The sequence below is a fragment of the Rhea pennata genome, chromosome 2, assembly GCF_028389875.1.
Source record: "Rhea pennata isolate bPtePen1 chromosome 2, bPtePen1.pri, whole genome shotgun sequence".
Classification (NCBI taxonomy): Eukaryota; Metazoa; Chordata; class Aves; order Rheiformes; family Rheidae; genus Rhea; species Rhea pennata.
In genome coordinates this window covers 21,890,020-21,911,102 of record NC_084664.1, presented here as the reverse complement: position 1 = coordinate 21,911,102, position 21,083 = coordinate 21,890,020, and the positions used below count along the sequence as shown (strand labels likewise).

The window sequence follows — 21,083 nt, the reverse complement described above, 5'->3', positions numbered from 1 at the left end:
ATGCGTGCAATTTGGGCTTATCTGTTAGATATGTAAATACAAACACATTTGGCATGCAAAATAAAAATACTCCAGCTTTCTCTGTGACACTTTTTCAGGAATACTTTTCTGTCCCTCTATTGGAGGTAAAGGGCAGGGTTTGGGTAGCAGGGCTTGCAGGGGTGATCTGTGTGGGAAGAGACCATGAACCCTCCTGTGTTGGTCACAATCGCTTCCAGAGGGCTCCAAAATCAGCCTAAACAACCCACTCCATGCCAAAACAGCAGCTGGTCCAGAGGAGGGCACAGTGCCCCTGCCCAAACAGGCTTAAGAAAGCACAACAGCCTCAAAGGGATGAGATATGTGAAGAAATATGTTTGTAGAAATGTGAGGAGATGCTCTTGGCAAGATGCAGGAAGGAGACACATGGAAAGAGACTGCTGAGGACATGCCTAGGACTGTGCTAGGAACGTGCTTTTGGAAGGAGGCACTCCATGCCGGGGCAGGGGCACCCCCAGGGGGTGGCAGCAGTGGGGCATAACAGATGTTTGTTTAAAATTAATCCTGGTGGAAGGGGAAAAAAGGTGATGAGTGTCCATTTATGCCTGAATTAGTGATTGAAAGTTTGTGTTATTGTGTAACAACAGATTAAATTAAGCAAAAATTACTTGAGTCAAGACTATTTTGACTGTTCTAGTCTCTAATATAATTATTTTCCAGGATCTGTAGAGCTGTTAGCTCTGTGTTAGCTATCTTACTCTAACAGAAGAGCTTGATTACATATTCTGTCTAACTGAAAGTTGGATAACACATGTATCTGCTTCACTGAGGTCTGTGGTTGAAGACAGATTTTCTGGTATTTGTTGTCACCCTGCAAAACAACGCAATAGTTTCTTTTGGCTGTTATCCTAAAATGGTCTGCATTCTTCAGCTCTGTTGTTTAAAAGCCAGTATAATCTGAAAAAAATAAAGAAAACATCTTGTCTGTGCTGTGAGGATTCAAGATACAGTGTATATATAGTGTGATACTCAGTATATATATAAAGACAGAAAATCAGGATAGGAGGGTGGGAAGGCTGGTTTAAAGGCCTCTTTTTACTTTTTTACTTTTTAATTCAGCTATTTTAATTCAAGACTCTGCAGGAAAGTGAAGAGTTTTCAGCTGAAGAAATTTTAGTCTCTTACTATGTAAAAAAGCAGGAAAGGGCCCAGAAGGAAAAAAAAAAAAAGTCAGTCTTTGAAAATCAGATTTATTATTCTCTGCAGTTCTATTAGCTGTTCTGTTTTTTTTTTTTTTTCTTTTTTTTTTTTTCTCCCCAGGTAATATTTTACAAATTTAATGCATCAGGTATGCTCTGTATTGTTCCCCCTGTAGGGAGGAGGGATCCATCCCTTGCAGGCGAGCTATAGTAGAGTCAGTCCTTTTGTTTTTCCACCTTTTCTACTTGGCAAACTAGTTTGTGTACTCTCTTCTACCTACACTCATTGTTTTTTCTTCCCATACATTTATGGATCTGTTTGTTCTAGGAGATCAGTAGGTTATTTTAAACATTTGTCATTTGGGTTGATCTCATGGAACAGAAGATCTTAAGGTTTCTTTGATGCAAATACCTCAATTGGCACAGTTCTGAGGGTAACATGCTTTTGAAGCTGTCCTGGTACTCTGTACTTGCAAATAAAATTTATTTCTGAGATGCTCTTAGGGCCTTATGAAGTTAAAAATGAGTTAAGAGAGGCCATATCAGTCAATATGTATCAGTTGATAGATATAAATTGAAAGTAAATTTTAAAAATATTTTTTATTTTTATTATGGTTTTACTTTTGGACATAATACTGCTCCTCAGCATGCCATAGCTTTATAGATTTATTTCTTCTATGCCAGGGCTGTGTTTAGGCCTGTGGGTGTGTGCCTCGTTCTGTCTTACAAAATAAGTATGTGAGTCAGTATTGAATATTCTGCAGTTTTTGCAGTGGGGAAATTAAATTATTAATTATGAATCAAAAATTCTTTCAATAGGTGAGATTTTGGTATCAGTTATCTCAGGACTCCCAGCTTTCTGTCTTTAAGAGACCTGCCCTGGATGGAAGTTTGGAAAAACTATGTGACATTTCAGGATTGCCTGAGCTGCAGTGGACAAAAGCCAGTATACCTGTAGAAACTGTAGCTGAGGACTTACCTTTTCAGGTATTTAGAAATTACATACTTGTTACTTTCAAACAATTAGTCTAATTTCTTCTTTAGAATTAACTTGTTTTATAAATGAAAAACAAAATGAGAATTTTGTTTTCTTTAATGTTCATATAAAATGGAATTCATTCAGTTCTTTCTACAGATGTACCTATTAAGGAAGAAAAATATTGTTTCAGCATTGTACGCATTAGAATTACCTTTTCATAATAAAAATAAAGCAAGAGTTGTGCAGTAGATTTAAAAATGGACTTGCTATAAAAAATTATGATCAAAGTGGGGGCCTAATTGTGTTGACTAAAGGCAGGATAAGTGCAGATCCTTAGACTTCAACTTGCAGCATTGATCACTGAAACAATTAGCAGCTGTTGAGTTTAATTTCATTTCTACATAATCTCAGAAAACCATACTTAACTAAAATTTAGACTGCAACTGTTGGGGGAATCAGCATTTCAAACATTAATATTTAGCAAATCAAAATTCCAATTTTTGCCTTTCATTTTGTGCGGTCTAAAAGAAAGCAGCTCAGTCACTGGTAAGTTATGACTGAACTTTACTTCCATTTGTGATCTGCAGAATATTTCTTTCTGCTTACAAATGCATCCTTATGATCTCATACTTACAGCACCACATGTAAAAATAAATAAATAAATAAATTGTTATATCGTTGTATCTTTAGCTTTATTCATAGGTAGAAAACTGGAAATGAGAAAAATCAATAGTGAATTTAATAGCTGGCAGAAAATCTTCCACACTGTTTCAAAATAAATCTTAATGCATGCACCACACCGCATGGATTTCAACAAATTCAACAAATGCCTTTGTGACTTCAGCAGACATAGCAGGGATCAACTCATGCCTCAATTAAATGCAGTTGTAAATTCCCACATTTGGATACCCTGAGGAGCTTATTTAGAAAGGTGTATGATTTCCAAGGGTTCCACCAGGAAAACAGTTCATTCAGGTAGTGATGGTTGTTACCACTTTTGGCTGAAACTGGATGATTTGGGTTGCCTAACTTTCTGTAAAGGAAATTATGACTTTGAGAGCTAAGCAGTAAATTTCTGACTTTTGCCTTAGCATTCAAATTTCAACCAGTTTCTGCTGGCTAATGATAATCAGAGTTAGTTGTAGGCAGTATTTATTTCCTGTACAGATGTAGTAAATTATAAAGAAATATATATATATGTATATATATATATCTTTTCATAATTTCATCTTTAATGAGCTTATTTATTTCTTTATATTTACAGATCATTTTACAAGCTACAATTCTATCAAAAAATGCTACTGTTGCTGTTGATGATATCAGTGTAACAGAGGAATGTGAAGTTATGAATAAACCACTTTCAAGCATCAGCCAAGAAAGCAAAGGCAAGCACTGTAGCATTCAGTAGACCTGCAGGACAAAACACTGTGGTGAAAATCTCTTTTGTTTTGTTGAAATGTATTTTCAGGAAATTTTTCTAGCTACGTAGATACTTTGTGGCTTCTTCAAAAGTGGTAATCCAATGAACGAGTAGCTCTGTTCACACATATTTAAAAGTTTGATGGGCAGCCTAGTTTCTGCATAATTTTATTTAGACTCTACAACAATGCAGATTGTAAAATCCCAACACAAAATTAAAGGACTTTATATTGCCTCATTAAAGTTAATAGTGTTAATACTTTATTTATTTATTTATTTATCTTTGGTAGCTATACCAGCTCATATCTACCAAGGATATGATCCTATGTAACATTATTTAAATTCCTTTTATTCTGATAGTGTGAAAAGTATATTTCAAAATATCCGTTTTATTAAACTGGGACTCACCTGACCACTTCAAAGTATCTGCGAGAAAGTACAGTGACCTCAGAAAAAAGCCCATTCCCTACAATGAAGATTATCATCCTGTGTTACACATTAGCTGCTATAAGTAGTTGAACTTCTGTGAAGTAAGCTGTGATGAGAAGTTCCAGATGCATTTACTATGTGGCATCTGCCATTATTCACATTTGGATGCTGAGATAAAAGCTCATTATCTTATATCTTCCACTGAGGGGCAAATTCCACTGAATTTTCCTTAGGGCAAAGGAGTGCGTGCACTCATCATCGCTGTCAAATACCTAACACACAGTTAAGCAGTTACAGTCTCAATAAATTTGCCTGTGTGCCCATCCTCTGTAATCTTGAAGTGCAGAAGGATAAAACATGTAACTACAACCTTCTGTCAGACTTGGGCTGCATCTGGGCTACTTCTCTGAAATGGGGTGGACATACACGAAGTTAGCAGTAATACTGATAGGGTGTACCCAGCAGAAAACTGAATTCCTTCTTGATTAGAAAATTTAAAGGTATAATAGAAAATTGCAGTCTTACGTTTTTAATGTTTCCCTGATCTCCATATACAATCCAACTTTTTTTTTTTTTTTTTTGCTTTTTTCTTCTTCATCAAAATTGGCGGTGCTTTCTTATGCACAGTTTAAGGTTGCAAGCTAGCAGTGGTGTAAAAAGAACTTCAGCTTCGTGGAATTTTTACTGTGAACTGAAACCCTTATTTCCTTGGAGAAATTGTTTCTGAAATCAGTTATAGCACAAAATTTTTGTTTAAGACTTGCCTTTTTTCCTCATAATCAAAAGCAGGCTGTGAGAGAGACTTTACACAGAGCCCCTCCTCCGAACTGGAGCTTGGCCACAGACCTCTAAGATGTTTTTAATATATTTTCATTCAAATATTTTAATATTTTCAAGAATAATATATTGGTTAAGAGCCCCAGAACTTAGTATCAACTGTGTTTTCTAGCAATTATGATGTAGTCCAGCTCACTTTATAGGTGATTCCATAGGCTTTGTACATTGTTATATTCAAAGATGCTAAAACGTACATCTTACAATTTTATACATATGTTTTTACATGCATTTTCTTTTCTATTTTTTAAGGGGAAACAGAGTTTGCAGATACTAATTCTTCATCTTTCTACTGTCCACTGGGACTTCTTTCATGTGGGAATGGAGAATGTATTTCATCTGACAAATTTTGTGATTTTACACCTGACTGTTCAAATAACTATGATGAAGCCAACTGCCGTAAGTAGAAAATCTAAAAATAATCTATGTTGTTTAGGCCGCCTGTGAGCATGCTTGTTTGTTCTGTTTGCAAGGTTTCCACTACTTCATAAATGTTGTCATTTAATTAAAAAGTAATAGCTCTCAAGAAATAGTTATTTCAATTTGATCTTATTCTAATTTTTCTCTTTTTTTAACTGTAGCAACTGTTTCCCTTTTATCATTAAAAATAGGAAAATAAGACTGATTTATTATTTCCTGGTAAGAGTTGCTTAAAATATAATATTTTATTTTATAACTGTTAAGGTGTTAAATATTAAGTGCAATGTTATACTGAATAAGGGTCTAATCTGTGATATCCCGGAATCCGATTCAGGAAGCCACTGTAAAGCAAATCACAAGATCTTGCACATACTCCCATTCACATTAAAAAAAAAAAAAAAAAAAAAAAAAAAAAAGCTAATGAAATGAGAGGAAAATATAGTTCATGTATGCAAATTCAGAAATTGTGTGGCATTACTGTTTAAGATACCTCTTTTAAAAAGTTAACGATCCTTCAATTGCATCTAAGAGATTGAAAATGTTACGGATGCTGTGGTCACAGACTCATGCTCAAACTTTGTGTGTTTTGCGTGCCTGATTTTAGCACGATGGTTCCAGAGCAGGATTGGTAAATAAAGCGGTTGTGCACAAATATGGTCGCAGACACAATTTAGACTGTGTCAAGATTTCCTGTCTGGGCTATGTTGACGTGGTTGAAGTCCCCCATGAGGACTAGAGCCTGCTTCTTCCAGCTGTCTGAAGAAGGTCTCACTTACTTCTTCCTGATCAGGCAGTCTGTATCTTAGAATATAAGACCATGTAGGTACTCTTATCTTAATGCAAGATACTAGGGAGGGAAATATTACAGAAAAGACTAGATAACTAGATGAATGAGACCAGTGGTGAGCATAATGTTTTTGTTTTGCTTATTTAGCTTGTTTTGAAAACAAGGAAAACAAGATATGGTATCCTTAAAAGTTCAAAAGTAACAGATCACAAACATGCACTAGATAGTCCTCAATTTCATCTGGGGGTGTTTTGAGTGTTTTCTAAAATGCATCGTTATGATGCTCAGATCCACATCCTGGATTGACTGAGGAGAATTAATAATACTCAATTTGAGCAGAATGAGATAATTACATTTATCTATAAAAACAGATGAACCTTTATGAGATTTGGAACCTCTGGATTCCAAGTACCAAAAAGAAAAACAAAGTCAAAAGATTCTGAAGTAAGAATTGCAGGATAAAATTGTAATAACCCAGTCTGACACCCTGCATAATTTATACCAACAGCTTAATATTATCTCTTCTGTCCTCTGGACTTTCTCTGATGTTTTGTGAGTCATGAATGTTGCTGTAAATTTTCGGTGAGGCCAGGCCTTTAAAATTCCCTTTTGCTGGTCAGCAGATTTTTATAAATACGTTAGTTCAGTGACATATTGACCATACTCTTCTTTCAGTTGCTGGAAAACAGTTCCCATTGTTATGTACAAATAAATCATCCAGCCTTTGCCCAAAACATAGAAAAGTACTATATTAAGTACTTCTGTTTCTTCTGCAGTGTTAATGCCCAGTTTAAAGGTTTTCAACAAACTTTGCCAAAGCGCACTTTTAAACTAGTACTTCTTAATGTTTTGAAATTTGTGGACCCTAAAACTTTTTGAGCAAAACTCACAGGCCATCTTGTGAATTGTTTCAACAGTTACTTCCACTGTTTTTACTCTCAGCCAATGTGTTCTGTTTACTTTTAATAAATGTATTCAAATCATGATCACTTGCCTCAAACAGGCAAAGCTTTTAATTATGTAAACAAGCTTCTCTATTCATTAAGAAGTTGAATGTAGAATAGAATATACTGGATAAACTGGACTAGGACTTCTTCTGTTGTATATTTAACAGCTTCTAACAGCACACAACAGTTGCAATGTTTTTTAAGGAATTCTAAAGAGATTTAGTATAAAAATTTGTGTGTACTAGTCAGTTTGAAGTATCCCATGAGAAGCCCATTTTTTTTTCCTCCTTACGATGTACAGGAATATACTTAAGCTATTATTTTCTTTCTTTAGTCTCTTCTGGAAATATGCCAGCTCTTCTTCATCATTTGCTTATCAATTCAACATTCTGTAAAGAACTCCATGGTGATCTCCTTCCAGCCAAATAGCTTCTTTTCCAATGCAACTTTATATTCTTTGCAGCTCTTGTAGTAACTCTATCTCTTAAACATGTGCATGCATGCATAAAATCTGCATGGCACAATACCATATTGCTAAAGACCAGGCAGATCTATTACTTTTCCCATATCTAGGAAATCAGTCTTCAAGTAATGGCACAATTTGTTATCAGTAAACCTAGTCTAGTAACATGATAAACAGTCTAGCCCTTTTTTGTTTACTTTGTATTTTAATTCTTTTTTTCAAAAGGTGTTGAAGCATTTGTTATTTGGTTATAATTGCCAAAATTTGTCTGGATTACTATCCCATTACTACTCTTAAATTCAAGTACTGTGATTTCTGTTCTCTGATCAAATAATAACACTTCTTTTAATTAAAAACATTGCTAATAGACTTATAGTTTCATGCAAAATCTCTTTCACTGTTCTGGGATGGCAATTGAATCTTTAATCAAAACAAGTAAAATCTTGGAAGTTTCCACTTCGGATACAGTCACGCTCTCTCCATTTAGCTATTCAGTTTGTGTTTCCATTTTGACATTATACCCTTCCCGAAAACAAAGGCAAATGTTCAGTTAGGTGCTTAATTATACCTATATTATCCTTAATCACAGGCTTCCTATATGGCAACTCATTTTCTCTTTCTTTATTCTCTTTCTAATTATGTAACTGTAGATCCTTTTATCTTACCCAAGTCTCCATGGCATTAGCAATGTCATGCTAACAGTAGAACTATGGAGCCATTATAAGCATATTTACAATTGGCTTTGCTATAGATATATTGTTGTCTACTCATAAATTGTTGCCGTGCTGCTGATATGAAGCAGCATTCTGCGTCCTGAATACAGAAGCACATGAGCTTGCTCGGTGTGTGCTAGCACTGCAGTTTGAGCGTGGGAAGCAGAACGTAGGTACGAAAATGTCTCTGCAGGTAGTTTAGCGTGTTGATTGTTCCCAAGCAATAAACTCAACTTTCCACATGTTAGTCTGGTGGTCTGTAGCAACAAGACTTCTCTTATCATTCTTCTACAAATTGATTCTGATCCAAATCAATTTTGTTTTATTTGTGTTTTGTTTTATTTGTGCACCTGTGTATTTCCAAAGTAATTTAAATGTATTTATATTGTACAATGATATTTCACCATCTCCATATTTATTCAGTCTCTTGTTATCCACCAAATACAGCATTCCAGTCACAATAGTAGTTCCACCTTATTTCTGTCATCCTGTTAAATCCAGTTCTATGCCTTGTACCATTTGTTTTTACATTTTGGTGAATAGATTCATGCAACTGGATGCAAACATCTCTTTTTTTTCAGTCATTTTTCCTCATTTTTTAGCTTGACTAAGTACAGATATTTTGTTGACCTCATCATTTATGATTACTTTGTTCCCTTCATTAATATTAATATTTATTTCTATGCTATTTATCTGCTGGTGATTGTATACTCCTTAACCTTGTTGATGTGACTTTTTTCCTCCCAGTATGAGAATTAGACAAGGAGATTAAAAGGACGTAAAATGGGTTTTCCAAATATTTTTAATTTAAAGCTTTTTGTTATCATTTATTCCAGCAAGATTATTCCCTTAGATGCTTGTGTCTATCTAAGTCCACTGATCAAGAAGAGTCTCTCTGTAATTTTCTCACGGCATCAGTCCCTGATTTTTGTTACCTCATAAATGAGCTCTTTCATCCGTCAGAACTGGAAAAACTCTGTTGAAGGTCTCTGGTTCTCTGAGTGTCTTCCCTATGTAGCTGCAAAGTGTGGCTGTTTTTTAGTTCCTGGTTCTCGCTGGAAGCTATGTCTCATACCATTAGTTTCTATATTCTAGTATATAGATTTATGCAATTGGATGCAAACTTCTCTTTTTTTCAGTCATTTTTCCTCATTCCTTTTAAATTTAGTTAATGCCAGGTTTCTTTTTGCAGCTTCCCATTTTGATCTAATCCCTGGGAATCTTTCAGCTCTGTTGCATTCTGTCTTTCCCACCAAATTTTGAGGAGAATAATTTTATGCCACATTTATGTAAAGTACCAGTAGTCAAGACCTGATGGTATATTGAAAGTAATCCGGCACTATATGGCTTGTGTGTTCACTGAAGGGTTCATGAAACTGTACTTAAATGATCTTGTTCTATTGCAGTGATGTAATACTAAAAATAATTATTATCTAGTAATTATTTACACTTTATCTTAGACATTACTTATATATGTAGATTTTGTTTCCTGTATCCTAGTTTCATTGTACAAAAGTATACATCCCAAACTAAAAAATCGTTAGAATTTTTTGGACTTGTTGAGAAAAGTGAAAACAATATAAAATATAAGTTTTTAAATCTTCTCCTTCTTGAGTACCACTACTCATTGCTATTAGTATACAGCTTTCCTTCTACAGCTGAAGAATTTACAGTAGCTATAAAACTATTATGTATGACTTCCATGCATTAAGGCAGAAGAGAGAAGTGACTGCCGCTTTCAAACTGCAGATTTACAAGCAGTGACCTAACATATCTATCACATTGTGTGTTCCTGCTCTGCAATGTGAATGTACAGCATCATTTCTAAAGTCTGCAGCGTATGCTTTTGGTGCAGTCTAAAAGCTCACTTTTTCAATCACAGAAAGATGATGATGGTATAGTGAACAAGACTCAGCTGGAAGGAAATTGGATATTCTAATTGTCTGACTCTTGGCAGTATTTTCCACTTCTCCATGCTCTGTCTTTTGTTTCTTTTCTCTCTGCTTACAGTGTGGATTATCAGGTTTGGTATTGTCTCTGAACATCAAAATATTGTAGGTACATATATATACAGAAGTGTATGTATGAAGTTATATATCAATATGTAATAGCAATAATTACAGTATTGGATACATATGTGAAGTAATATACATTAGGACACAAATATATGCCTATAGTATACAATTATAAAAAATATATTTCATAGTTATTATCTCTACCATGTACAATCTACTGCGCTATACACTCTTAAATGAAATAATTAATATATTGGAAGTAATTTGTATATTAGCACAGAGTTTTATGTAGGATAATATCACTTAGAAGACAGATAAAAAGAATGGTGCATGTATTGCTTTTTTTTTTAAAAAAAAATGAGGCTTAATTATTTAACTGTCAGCACTATTGGGATTTAAAGGCTACATTTATAAAAATATAATAATTTCCTTAGTAATAAAAGAGATGTTCACAATATTGGCCGTTACTAATCTTGCTGAAGTATACTTTTTCTTATGTAATGGCATTTTTGGTTGTAAAGTAACTCTTCCAAAATTGGGTCTTAAGAGTCAAAATCTTCCATGACAAGTATCTGACTCAGATGCTTAACTAGTCCTTTATATCAACCAAAACAGATCACTTCTTTTAGAAGATGAGGCCAGGAATAGTATTCATTGCTGAGAGATGGGTTTGGTTATGTTCAAGGAGGGAAATTGAGACTGTTATCTTCTGAATTGGAGAAGGGACCCAAGACTGGAGCTGCATATGCAGGATACACTAAGACTAGGATCTGGGGAAATAAATGGGGAAGAGATGGCAGTAAAATACGGTCTATAGGGACTGGAAATCACCTTTGGCTATGGAGGTGGAGGAACAGCAGCAAGGTTACCGTGCTGGAGCTTACTGGTGTAGGAGAGAAGGAAGCAGGGGGGAAGGAAAGCTGGGAGGGAAGGAGTCAGGCTGCCTGTGGATAAGACCAGTTGGTCAAAGAGCCAGTGATACAGCACCACGAGAGATACAGTAATAAAGGATAAAAAGCTAGAGAAGAGAGAATAAAACAAGGAAATGAAAAAAAGGAATATGAATGTGGCAGGATGGTCAGCAGATGCCTTGGGAGGGAATGGGATAAAGCGTGGCAGTATGAGGCAGAGAACTGAAATGACACAGAAAGAACAGGAGCAAGGAGCAATGTGAGGAAACAGTCATGCAAAGACACGAGAAGTGGAGGAGGAAAGACCAGCTCAGCTTTCCAGTGAGACTAGGACTGAGGAAAGGTGTAAGAAAAGGTGAGTTGTGGGACAGGTAAAACGGTGAAAGGAAGGGCATGGCAGAATGGGCAAGAGTGCTCTTCTGCCCAAGATGACATACACTTTCAGAAATGCTGTAGAAGCAAACTGTCATGAATCTAACTTTTCTACTTTTGGCAGCAATTTTTTAACATAAAACCTGGGCAAAAAAGTATATCTCAATGTTTTCTAGTTATTCCTGTCTAGTTCTTTGCTAATTATGGACTAGGACAACAAATACTGTGTGAGGTCCAGTGGCAGAGACTTATGGAGTAAATATCAAGATGGCCTGTATAACGGCCGTGAGATCTTATTTTTTGGTTTGCTTCATTAAAGGCAGGAACTTCTGCCTTCAGTTATACAATGAAGACAGAAAGCCAAGCACATGATTATTAGAGAATAGCTAAGACTCACTTGTTTTATTTGACTTGGACCTACATCCCAAGGTAATTGGTTCCTCTAGGGCAGAACTTTCTCACTTTCTCTTGTTGAAATTTTTCGACATTGTTTAAGAAATAGAATTTTCTTTGGACTAGCTAACACTATAGAATGGAAAAGAAATCTGCTGAATTTCAAAAGAAAACACCAGCTGATTATTTTGGGGGCTTTTATTATTTTGGGATTATTTCCCAGACTGTAATCACTCATTCCAGAACCTGAGAAGTATTCACTAATGACAGTATCATGTGAATCAATGGATTTCCAGAAAATGTCAGAATTAATAAAACAGTATTTTTGGACATTGTTTCACTTTAAAATGCTCTTATTATGAAACTGCCTTTTGTTATAAGATTGCACATCTGTCTCTCTGCACCGGACGGACTTGCCCTAAAAATAAGAGTTGCATAGTAATGGTTATTTTCATATAGCTAATTAGAAAATGAAATTGTAGCAAACATGTGTGACAGTTTTTTTTTTTTTTTTTTTTTTTTTTTTGAGGGGGGAAATATTTAGCTTAGATTTAGTGTAGATTAGTATTGCATATTTTGTTTTCCCCTTGTAAAAATCTGGATCTTTGTAAGCAATCTAGCTAAGTTACATAGTGTTTGGAGACATGTAATGCAACTAGCCTGTTAAAAACATAAGCGCATAGTGAAATCACTAGTGTCTATTACAAAATCTGTTCCCTCTGTATGTTTTGTCCACCTTATTTGTGAAACTCAGAGGCATCTCCATGTTGTCTATAACATTTGTCTATTACTTTAAAAGCCTACACGGCTGAAATCGCAAATAGGTCTGTTACAGTTTCACAGCTATTGAAATTTATTTTCCCATAGAAAGTAGCAGTGGAAAAATTTGTTCTGGAACATTTCTTTCCTATAGCCATGCTTTGAGGAGGCTGGTATATCTGTCTTCTCTACAGGATTGTTAGATTTAAAACAAGATTTTATAAATCAAAAACTGTTCACAGAATCATAGAATGGCTGAGGTTGGAAGGGACCTCTGGAGATCACCTAGTCCAACCCTTTTGCTCCAGCAGGGTCATCTAGAGTGTGTTACACAGGATCACGCCAGGCAGGTTTTGGATATCTCCAGAGAAGGAGATTCCACAACCTCTCTGGGCAACTTGATCCAGTGCTCTGCCAGTCTCACAGGAAAGTTCTTCCTCATATTCAGGCGTAACTTCCTGTGTTTCAATTTCTGCCCGTTACCTCTTGTCCTATTACATGGCACTACTGAAAAGAGTTCGGCCCCATCCCGTTGATACACTCCCTCCCTTCAGGTACTTGTACACATTGATAAGATCCCCCCTCAGTCTTCTCTTCCCCAGGCTAAACAGGCCCAGCTCTCGCAGTCGTTCCTCATGGGGCAGATGCTGCAGCCCTCTGATCATCTTTGTAGCCCTACGCTGGACTCTCTCCAGTAGCTCCATGTCTCTCTTGGACTAGGGAGCCCAGAACTGGACACAGTACTCGAGACGAGGCCTCACCAGGGCTGAGGAGAGGGGCAGGATCACCTCCCTCGACCTGCTGGCAACACTCCTCCTAGTGCAGCCCAGCAGACCATTGGCTTTCTTGGCCACAAGGTCACATTGCTGGCTCATGGTCAACTTGTCATCCACCAGCACTCCCAGGTCCTTCTCTGCAGAGCTGCTCTCTAGAAGGTCAGCCCCCAGCTTGTACTGGGGCCTAGGGTATTTTTTCCCCAGGTGCAGGACTCTGCCTTTGCCCTTGTTGAACCTCATGAGGTTCCTCTCCGCCCAGCTCTCCAGCCTGTCCAGGTCTCTCTGAATGGCAGCACAGCCCTCAGGTTTATCAGCCACTCCTACCACCTTGGTATCATCTGCAAACATGCTGAGGAGGCACTCTGTCCCTTTATCCAGGTCATTGATGAAGAAGCTGAACAAGACTGGACCTAGTACTGAGCCCCCGGGGGACACCGCTAGCTACAGGCCTCCAACTAGACTCTGTGCTGCAGAGCACAACCCTTTGAGCTCTGCCTTTCAGCCAATTCTCAATCCATCTCACTGTCCACTCACCTAACCCACGCTTCCTGAGCTTCTCTAGGAGGATGTTATGGCAGACAGTGTCAAAAGCCTTGCTGAAGTCAAGACACCACATCTCTGTGGTAGACACCACAACTGCTCTCCCGCAATGACCCAGCAGTCATTCCATCAGAGAAGGCTATCAGGTTGGTTAAGCAGGATTTTTCCTTGGTGAATCCATGCTGGCTACTCCTGATCACCTTCTTTTCCTCCGTATACCTGGAGATGACATCCAGAATGAGCTGTTCCACCACCTTTCCAGGGATGGAGGTGAGGCTGACCGGCCTGTAGTTTCCTGGGTCCTTCTTCTGGCCCTTCTTGAAGACTGGAGTGACACTGGCTTTCTTCCAGTCCTCAGGTACCTCTCCAGTTCTCCTTCACTTTTCAAAGATGATGGAGAGTAGCCTGGCAATGACATCTGCCAGCTCCCTCTGTACTGGTGGGTGCATCCCATCAGGGCCCATGGATTTATGGACATTAGGTCCTAAAAGATCTCTCACCTGATCCTCCTTGAACAAGAGAAAGTCTTGCTTTGTCCAGACTTTCTCTGAGGGTCTGGGATTCCCAAGGACCGCCCTTAGCAGTGAAGACTGAAGCAAAGAAGGCATTCAGTAACTCTGCCTTCTCTGTATCCTTTGTCACCAGGGTCTCCACCCCATTCAGCAGTAGGCCCACATTTTCCCTCGTCTTCCTTTTGCTACTAATATCTTTGAAGAATCCCTTCTTGTTGTCTTTGACATCCTTTGTCAGATTTAATTCCAACTGGGTCTTAGCCTTCCTCGTCACATTCCTGCATACTCTGATAACATTCTTATAATCCTCCCAAATGGCATGTCCCCTCTTGCACATTCTATGTACTTTCTTCTCTTGTCTGAGTTTGCCAGGAGCTCCTTGCTCATCCGTGCTGGACTTCTTACTCATAGGGATGCACTGCTTTTGAGCTTGGCAGAAGCGATGGTTGGATGTGAACCGACTCTCTTGGACTGCCCTTCCATCCAGGGCCCTGATGCATGGGATTCCTCCAAGTAGGTCCCTGAAGAGTCCAAAGTTTGCTCTCCTGAAGTCCAAGATTCTGATCCTACTTATTGCCTTGCTTCCTCTGCACAGGATCCTGAACAACATTATCTCATGGTCACTGTAGCCAAGGCTGCCCCCATTCTTTGTATCTCCAACCAGTCTGTCTTTGTTTGTTTGACACCACCTGTGTCAAAAAGTTATCACCAATGCTATGCAAGAACCTCCTCAACTGTCTGTGTCTAGCTGTGTTTTCCTTCCAGAAGATGTCAGGGTGGTTGAAGTCCTCCATGAGAATCAGGGCCTGTGGTCATGGGGTTACTTTCAGCTGTCTGCAGAAGGCCTCATCGACTTCCTCTTCTTGATCACATGTCCTGTAGTACACCCCACAACAGTGACACCCATGTTAGCCTTCCCTTTAATCCTTACCCATAAGCTCACGACTGGCTCTTCCTCCACCCGTAGGCAGAGTTCAATACATTCCAGTTGTACTCTCACACAAAGAGCAATTCCATCACCTCACCTTCCTTCCTAAAAAGCACATAGCCACCCATGATGACATTCCAGTCATGCAAGTTATCTCACCACATCTCTGTAACTGCAATGAGATCATGGCTCTGTGACCGCACACTGATCTCCAGTTCCTCTTGCTTATTCCCCGTGCTGCATGCATTGGTGTACTGGCATTTCATAGAGGTAGTTGTGCATGCAGCTTTCCCAGGAGGGGTGCAAGGGGATCCCCTGTAGCCATGTCTCATATGCACATCCCCAGCTGCATGGACCTGCTGGAGGCCTCCTGATTTGAGCTGCATTTTGCTGACTACCCTGTCTTTATAACTCTTCCCTTCTCCCCCCATCCTACCTAGTTTAAAGCTTTCTTTACCAGACTGGGCAACCTGTTGGCAAAGACACACATGCCCTGCTTAGTGAGGTGGATCCCATCTTTTCCCATCAGTTGTTGATCTGGGACAGGGTCCCACGATCACAGAAACTAAAACCCTGTTTAGTTTGGTGGTTTGAATGGCAAAACACAGTAAAGATGACCAGAAAAAGCTTTAAGAAAAAAATAAGTAAAAAATTAGCAGTAAACTCTTCAAATACATGAGGAACAGAAAGTCACAGTATAAGAAGAGAGGGTAAGAAAATAAGAAATAGGAAAAAGACAGAGACTAAAGTGCTAGAAAAGAAAGTAGATTTATTCTTTGTGTGTGTTCAATGTATAAGAAACTGTAGAGGTACCTAAGCTACAACCCTTCTTTCTCTGTAATCTGCCTAAAACAGAAGCACCAGTGAAAGAGGTTATTGAACAATTAGATAATTGAAGCGTTAGCCACCATCCACAACCACAGGCATTTTGCTCAGAATCTACCAGCTTGCCCTAGTTTTACGTCTTCCCTAAATGTTAAACAGTAGGTTTAAGATTTAATTGAATAGTTGAATCTTATTTTATATCAATGTATTCATCTATGCTTAAATTAAATCGTGGTCTGCTGTTTCCTCTCTTTTATGTTTTGTCTCTATTACAAAGTTACACACACAAGAAATCAGGGCACAAATAACTTTTATTTTATTTGCCTCTTTTGGTCTATCTATCTGTGTCCAAAGTTTGTCATTTTACGTGCTTCTGGTCCCCTAAAATCTGGAACAGTTTCTTGTGTTTCTTGAAATCTCTAATGAGCAAAAAGGCAGTCTTAAATAGCTCTCAATATCTCATAATCATTATGTTCTGGTAGTGGATTCTCAGTCCTTTCCATGATACTTAAGTCTTGCATATTTGCAAATAATTTTTTGTCTTCATTTTCTTCTATCAAAACATTCCATCAAAAATTTTAATCCTTCTCTTCTTTGTCACACTTACCCTATGTTATTTTATCATCAGTAATACTGGGCTATAGCCACTGTACATACAGACATCTTATCTTTTCTTTGATCTATTAAACGTTATTTGGTTTTCTGTGTTTGTGGAGGGATATTTTTGAATCAGTACTAGTAGCTGTGCATTTTTATATGCTTTGGTTAATCATCCATAAAATAGTTCTTGTCTTTTTAGCAACTCTAACTAAAAGTAAAAATATGTATGGTCAGTATTTTTTAATTTTTTCTAACAAATGATATATAAATTTAAAAATAAAAAATAGTTTTTAAAAATAAAGAAAAAACAAAAAGACCTCCCATATCTTCCAGCAATAAATATTTATATAATATTCTGTTTTAGACCTTAGTCACTGCAGTACTTTGTTTCAGACATGTCTACTTTTACCAATATGATAATATCTCAATAATACTTAACATTTTGTTTGAGTTGTATTATAACTAGAAGAAGAGTTTTATTATCATTAACGTACTTGTAAGATTCAGGAAATAAGGGATTTGCTTCCTGGCTCTCATATAGATTCCTTAAAAGAATGTGCGCAAGTCTTGTTATTGCTTTGTATGCACTGTGTTCCTGTTTTGCAACATGAGGTTTATGAAGTACCTTTCCAGCTCCCCTCTGCCTGCTTTGCGTACTTTGGCTGCAGTGCCTGTAGAGTGGAGGCCTTATTTCACTGAATGTATTGCATATAATGATGGCTTGGTTGTTCCTGTGGGACAGTAGTCTCGACTATTGTAAAACAAATACCTCATCTTGTCCTCTGTCTCCTCATACCTCTTTCCTCGACTTCTGTCTAGGATGTTGGTGATGTGCTAGAAATGTCTTATTTCCTTTTCATACTGTAAAGCTCATTTGATAGTTATGTTCAGAGACAAAGCAAAATGTCTCTTTCTTCATTTCAGCTGCTGTGTGTGATTTTGAAACAGACAATTGTGGTTGGCTTGAAACTGTAAATAAAGATGAATTTGACTGGATAAGAAGTTCCAGTAGTGCTCTTCCACCTGATTTTCAGACACAAGCTCCTCTACAGGATCACACTTATAACAAGTCTGAAGGTATGACAAATCAGGCTTAGAGAAAAGTGGCACAGATATAGCTGCCCTTCAATCAGATTTAGAATGGAGGAACTCTTTCGAAACTTTTAGAAATGCTTTCTTTCTTCAGCCTGAAAGATTATTTTCTGTTTTGTTTCAACAGGTCATTTTATGTTCATTCTGGTAAACAGCAGCAACATTTCACAAGTTGCTCAACTACGAAGCCCAAAGTTCAGCCAAACTGGATCAAGTTGCACAGTATCTTTCTGGTATGAAAGAAGTTGGATTTAAATTTATGGATCATCTCACATTGTATATCTTGGACTGCAACTGAGGTTATAGTTTGCAGAAGTATACACCATCCTCCACAGTATTGCTGCTTTTTATTCTTTAATCATACAGTGTTTGTTACAACCAACAAGCTGAAGCATTTGGAAAGCAGAATTGAAACACGAGACTGCTTTGTTGCCGTGCTTTGGCCAAAAATATTTTAAAGGATTGTGTCTGCATTTACATAGAGAAATACCACAGTCATTTTGATGCCCTTTCTACTTTGGATAAGTCAGCCTGAAAATGTTGGGGAGTTTTGTTCTAGAATAGAAAGCCATCCAAAAATCTAGTACTAGATTCACTGAGTCTTCCTTAGTATCCCAAAATTAGTTTATATCTTCTTTAAGTGATAGCTCTGTTGCAAGAATTGGAGCATCACTTCCCATCCTTTCCGTATATACCTAAGAAAAGACATTTCAGTTACTGCCAGGACCGCACAGATATTGTGGTAGGCAAAGAGGGACGTAAAAATAAACCATAATTTTTGTACTGAGGTTGAAGTTGATACTACTGCTTAAATAAATTTGTTTAGACTGGCTTTGGTGCAGGGTTCAGTGTAATGTTTCTGAGTAGTACATTTGCCATAGATAGAGAAAATGTCTTTTTTGTCAAAGATTCATGACTTGAAAGTGGAGGGAAGGTAATCTTGCTATTTACTGTTTTCTAGAACATGTCTAGAAATTACGAATTGTTGGTCCCATTCCTGTTCTGTTCTCAATTAAGTTATATTATTGCTGTTCATTCTTTTGAGTTATACTTGTTCTTTTCCAAAAAGTTGTATTAGATACAGTATTATTAAACTCACTTATGTATTTATGATTTTAAAATGCTTTGAGAGCCTCCAAAAATGCTGTAAAAATGTGACATGTTAACAATAACTACCACAGATTGAAGATACTTTTTTATATTCAGTAAATGTTCTGTTTTTCTTTATTGAAACTTCATAATTGTGTATTGATTTAAATTTTAAAGAGACATACTAAGCATCTGAGTGAGCAGTGAACTCTGAGTGAGCTTAATACAAAAGCAAATGTCTCTCTTCAGTTAAGGATTATAACTTAATGAAGTATGCTTCTCTCATAATCTTAAATTATTCAAATGAGCTTTAGATTCATACAGTAGCCTGCGCTACTATCAATATCAATATTCAGAATATGAATTGGCAGTGTAATCTTCCTATGTTTCTCAGGGCTAAAACAGAAAATATCTTGGTCCAGTATACTTGATGTGGTCCATTCTCCTCATTTGCACCTTTAACTTTGTTGCTCTCATTTTAGGTATTACAGTTATGGACAGTCAGTTGGAGCAGCAGAGATGCAATTGCTTGTGGATGGGCTGAAGGAGCCTACTGTCCTTTGGAGGATATATTACAACCAGGGAAATCAATGGTTGAAGGCATTCATTCAGCTTGGACGCCTTCCACATCCTTTCCAATTATCACTTGATAAAATCAGTTTGGGTTTTTATGAAGGTGTCTCAGCAATTGATGATATTACATTTGAAAATTGTGCTCTTCCACCTCCAGCAATAAGCTGTGAGGGTCCTGATCATTTCTGGTGCAGAATCACAAAAGCGTGTATTGACAGTTTATTGGTATGTGATCTTGTGGATAACTGCGGTGATGGATCAGATGAAGACAACTGTAGTGAGTACTTTGTTATTCCTTGCTTTATGTCAAAACAAAAGTTACTTGCCAAGTTTATCCCTGACGTAAACAAGCAGAGTATTATTACAGCCTATCAACACGACCGCCACCGATTACACAACTGAATGTAGTTACTGCTGAAACAGATGCTAAAACTTATTCTTAACCTAAGTGTGTACGATGAGTTACAGATGAATTTGAGAGTGAATGTAATTCATTTCCTCTATTAAAACAAGCCATATTTCTTTAACTTTTGTAAAATAAACTTATATATGACAAGTTCATTCTCAAAAGGATAATGCACAGTCTCTCAATCCATTTTGGTTAAAGTACTGGCTTTGATTGCACTGCTGGCAGTAGAACAAAAGGTGTATATGAACTGAGAGGAGTGTCTGTCATATCTATATATAATTCTCTCTCTACCTAGAAAATCTTAAAATACCTGTATTACAAGAAAACACTAGTCATGGTGGACGCAATTGTGCCTTTCCAAGAAAGAACTCATAAGAATTGAATAAAGCTATGGGACATTCACATTCTTGACATTTACCTGTCAGTGCTGAAGGGTGGTGGTGATGATTTTTCTCCCTCAAGCATGCATTCATCAAATTTACGAATTCAGGGACATTAATATAAAGCAAAATTAATAGCTAGCAGATGCTTTATCATATCCTGAGGTAACTAAATTATGCAAATCACAAAGAGTTTCAGAAACAAGCAACACCTTACATGCTTGAACGGAATTGTACCAGTATTATCTGCTGAATAACAACTTAAACCTAATATGAATTAAAAATAAAGTGAAAACTTTCTAGCCTCTTTCAGTTTTCCTGCTTGTAATAGGAAGTAATGCTTATCTTGTTTGTAATCTATTTTGAGGTCTGTAGTTAGAAAGTATTATATAGGAATTCCATGGTTTTGCAAGTAGAATTAGCCATTAGGTCAGTTAGTCACTCGTTACGAAAGAGAGATACAAAGGTGGAACCCAAGTTCTTCATCTCTGATACTCATTTTGGTTTTTTTACATTAGAAGAAATTGGTCTAATCAATATATTTGGCTTGATATCAAGTAAAGTGAAATTGCATTATATAAATGTCTCTCTTGAATTTAACTCTGAGAAAGCTGTTACATTAGTATTACTAGGGACAATAAGGATGTAGAAATTGGCTTAAATTTTGATCTTATTTATCATAAAAAACACCTTAGATCATTTATTATATCTACTATAAGAGTAATTCCTTTGGTTTATTT

The 21,083-nt window shown here is 37.1% G+C and overlaps 1 protein-coding gene across 1 annotated transcript in view; it reads left to right on the top strand.

The window, feature by feature from the left end:
* Positions 1 to 21,083, top strand: part of MALRD1 (MAM and LDL receptor class A domain containing 1) — a 278,695-nt gene that overhangs the window by 50,581 nt on the left and 207,031 nt on the right. Inside the window, exons 12-16 of the mRNA XM_062567604.1 lie at positions 1,998 to 2,165; positions 3,422 to 3,542; positions 17,725 to 17,877; positions 18,020 to 18,125; positions 19,464 to 19,831. Of these exons, the coding sequence (XP_062423588.1) occupies positions 1,998 to 2,165; positions 3,422 to 3,542; positions 17,725 to 17,877; positions 18,020 to 18,125; positions 19,464 to 19,831 (916 nt within the window). The remainder of the gene's footprint in view (positions 1 to 1,997; positions 2,166 to 3,421; positions 3,543 to 17,724; positions 17,878 to 18,019; positions 18,126 to 19,463; positions 19,832 to 21,083) is intronic.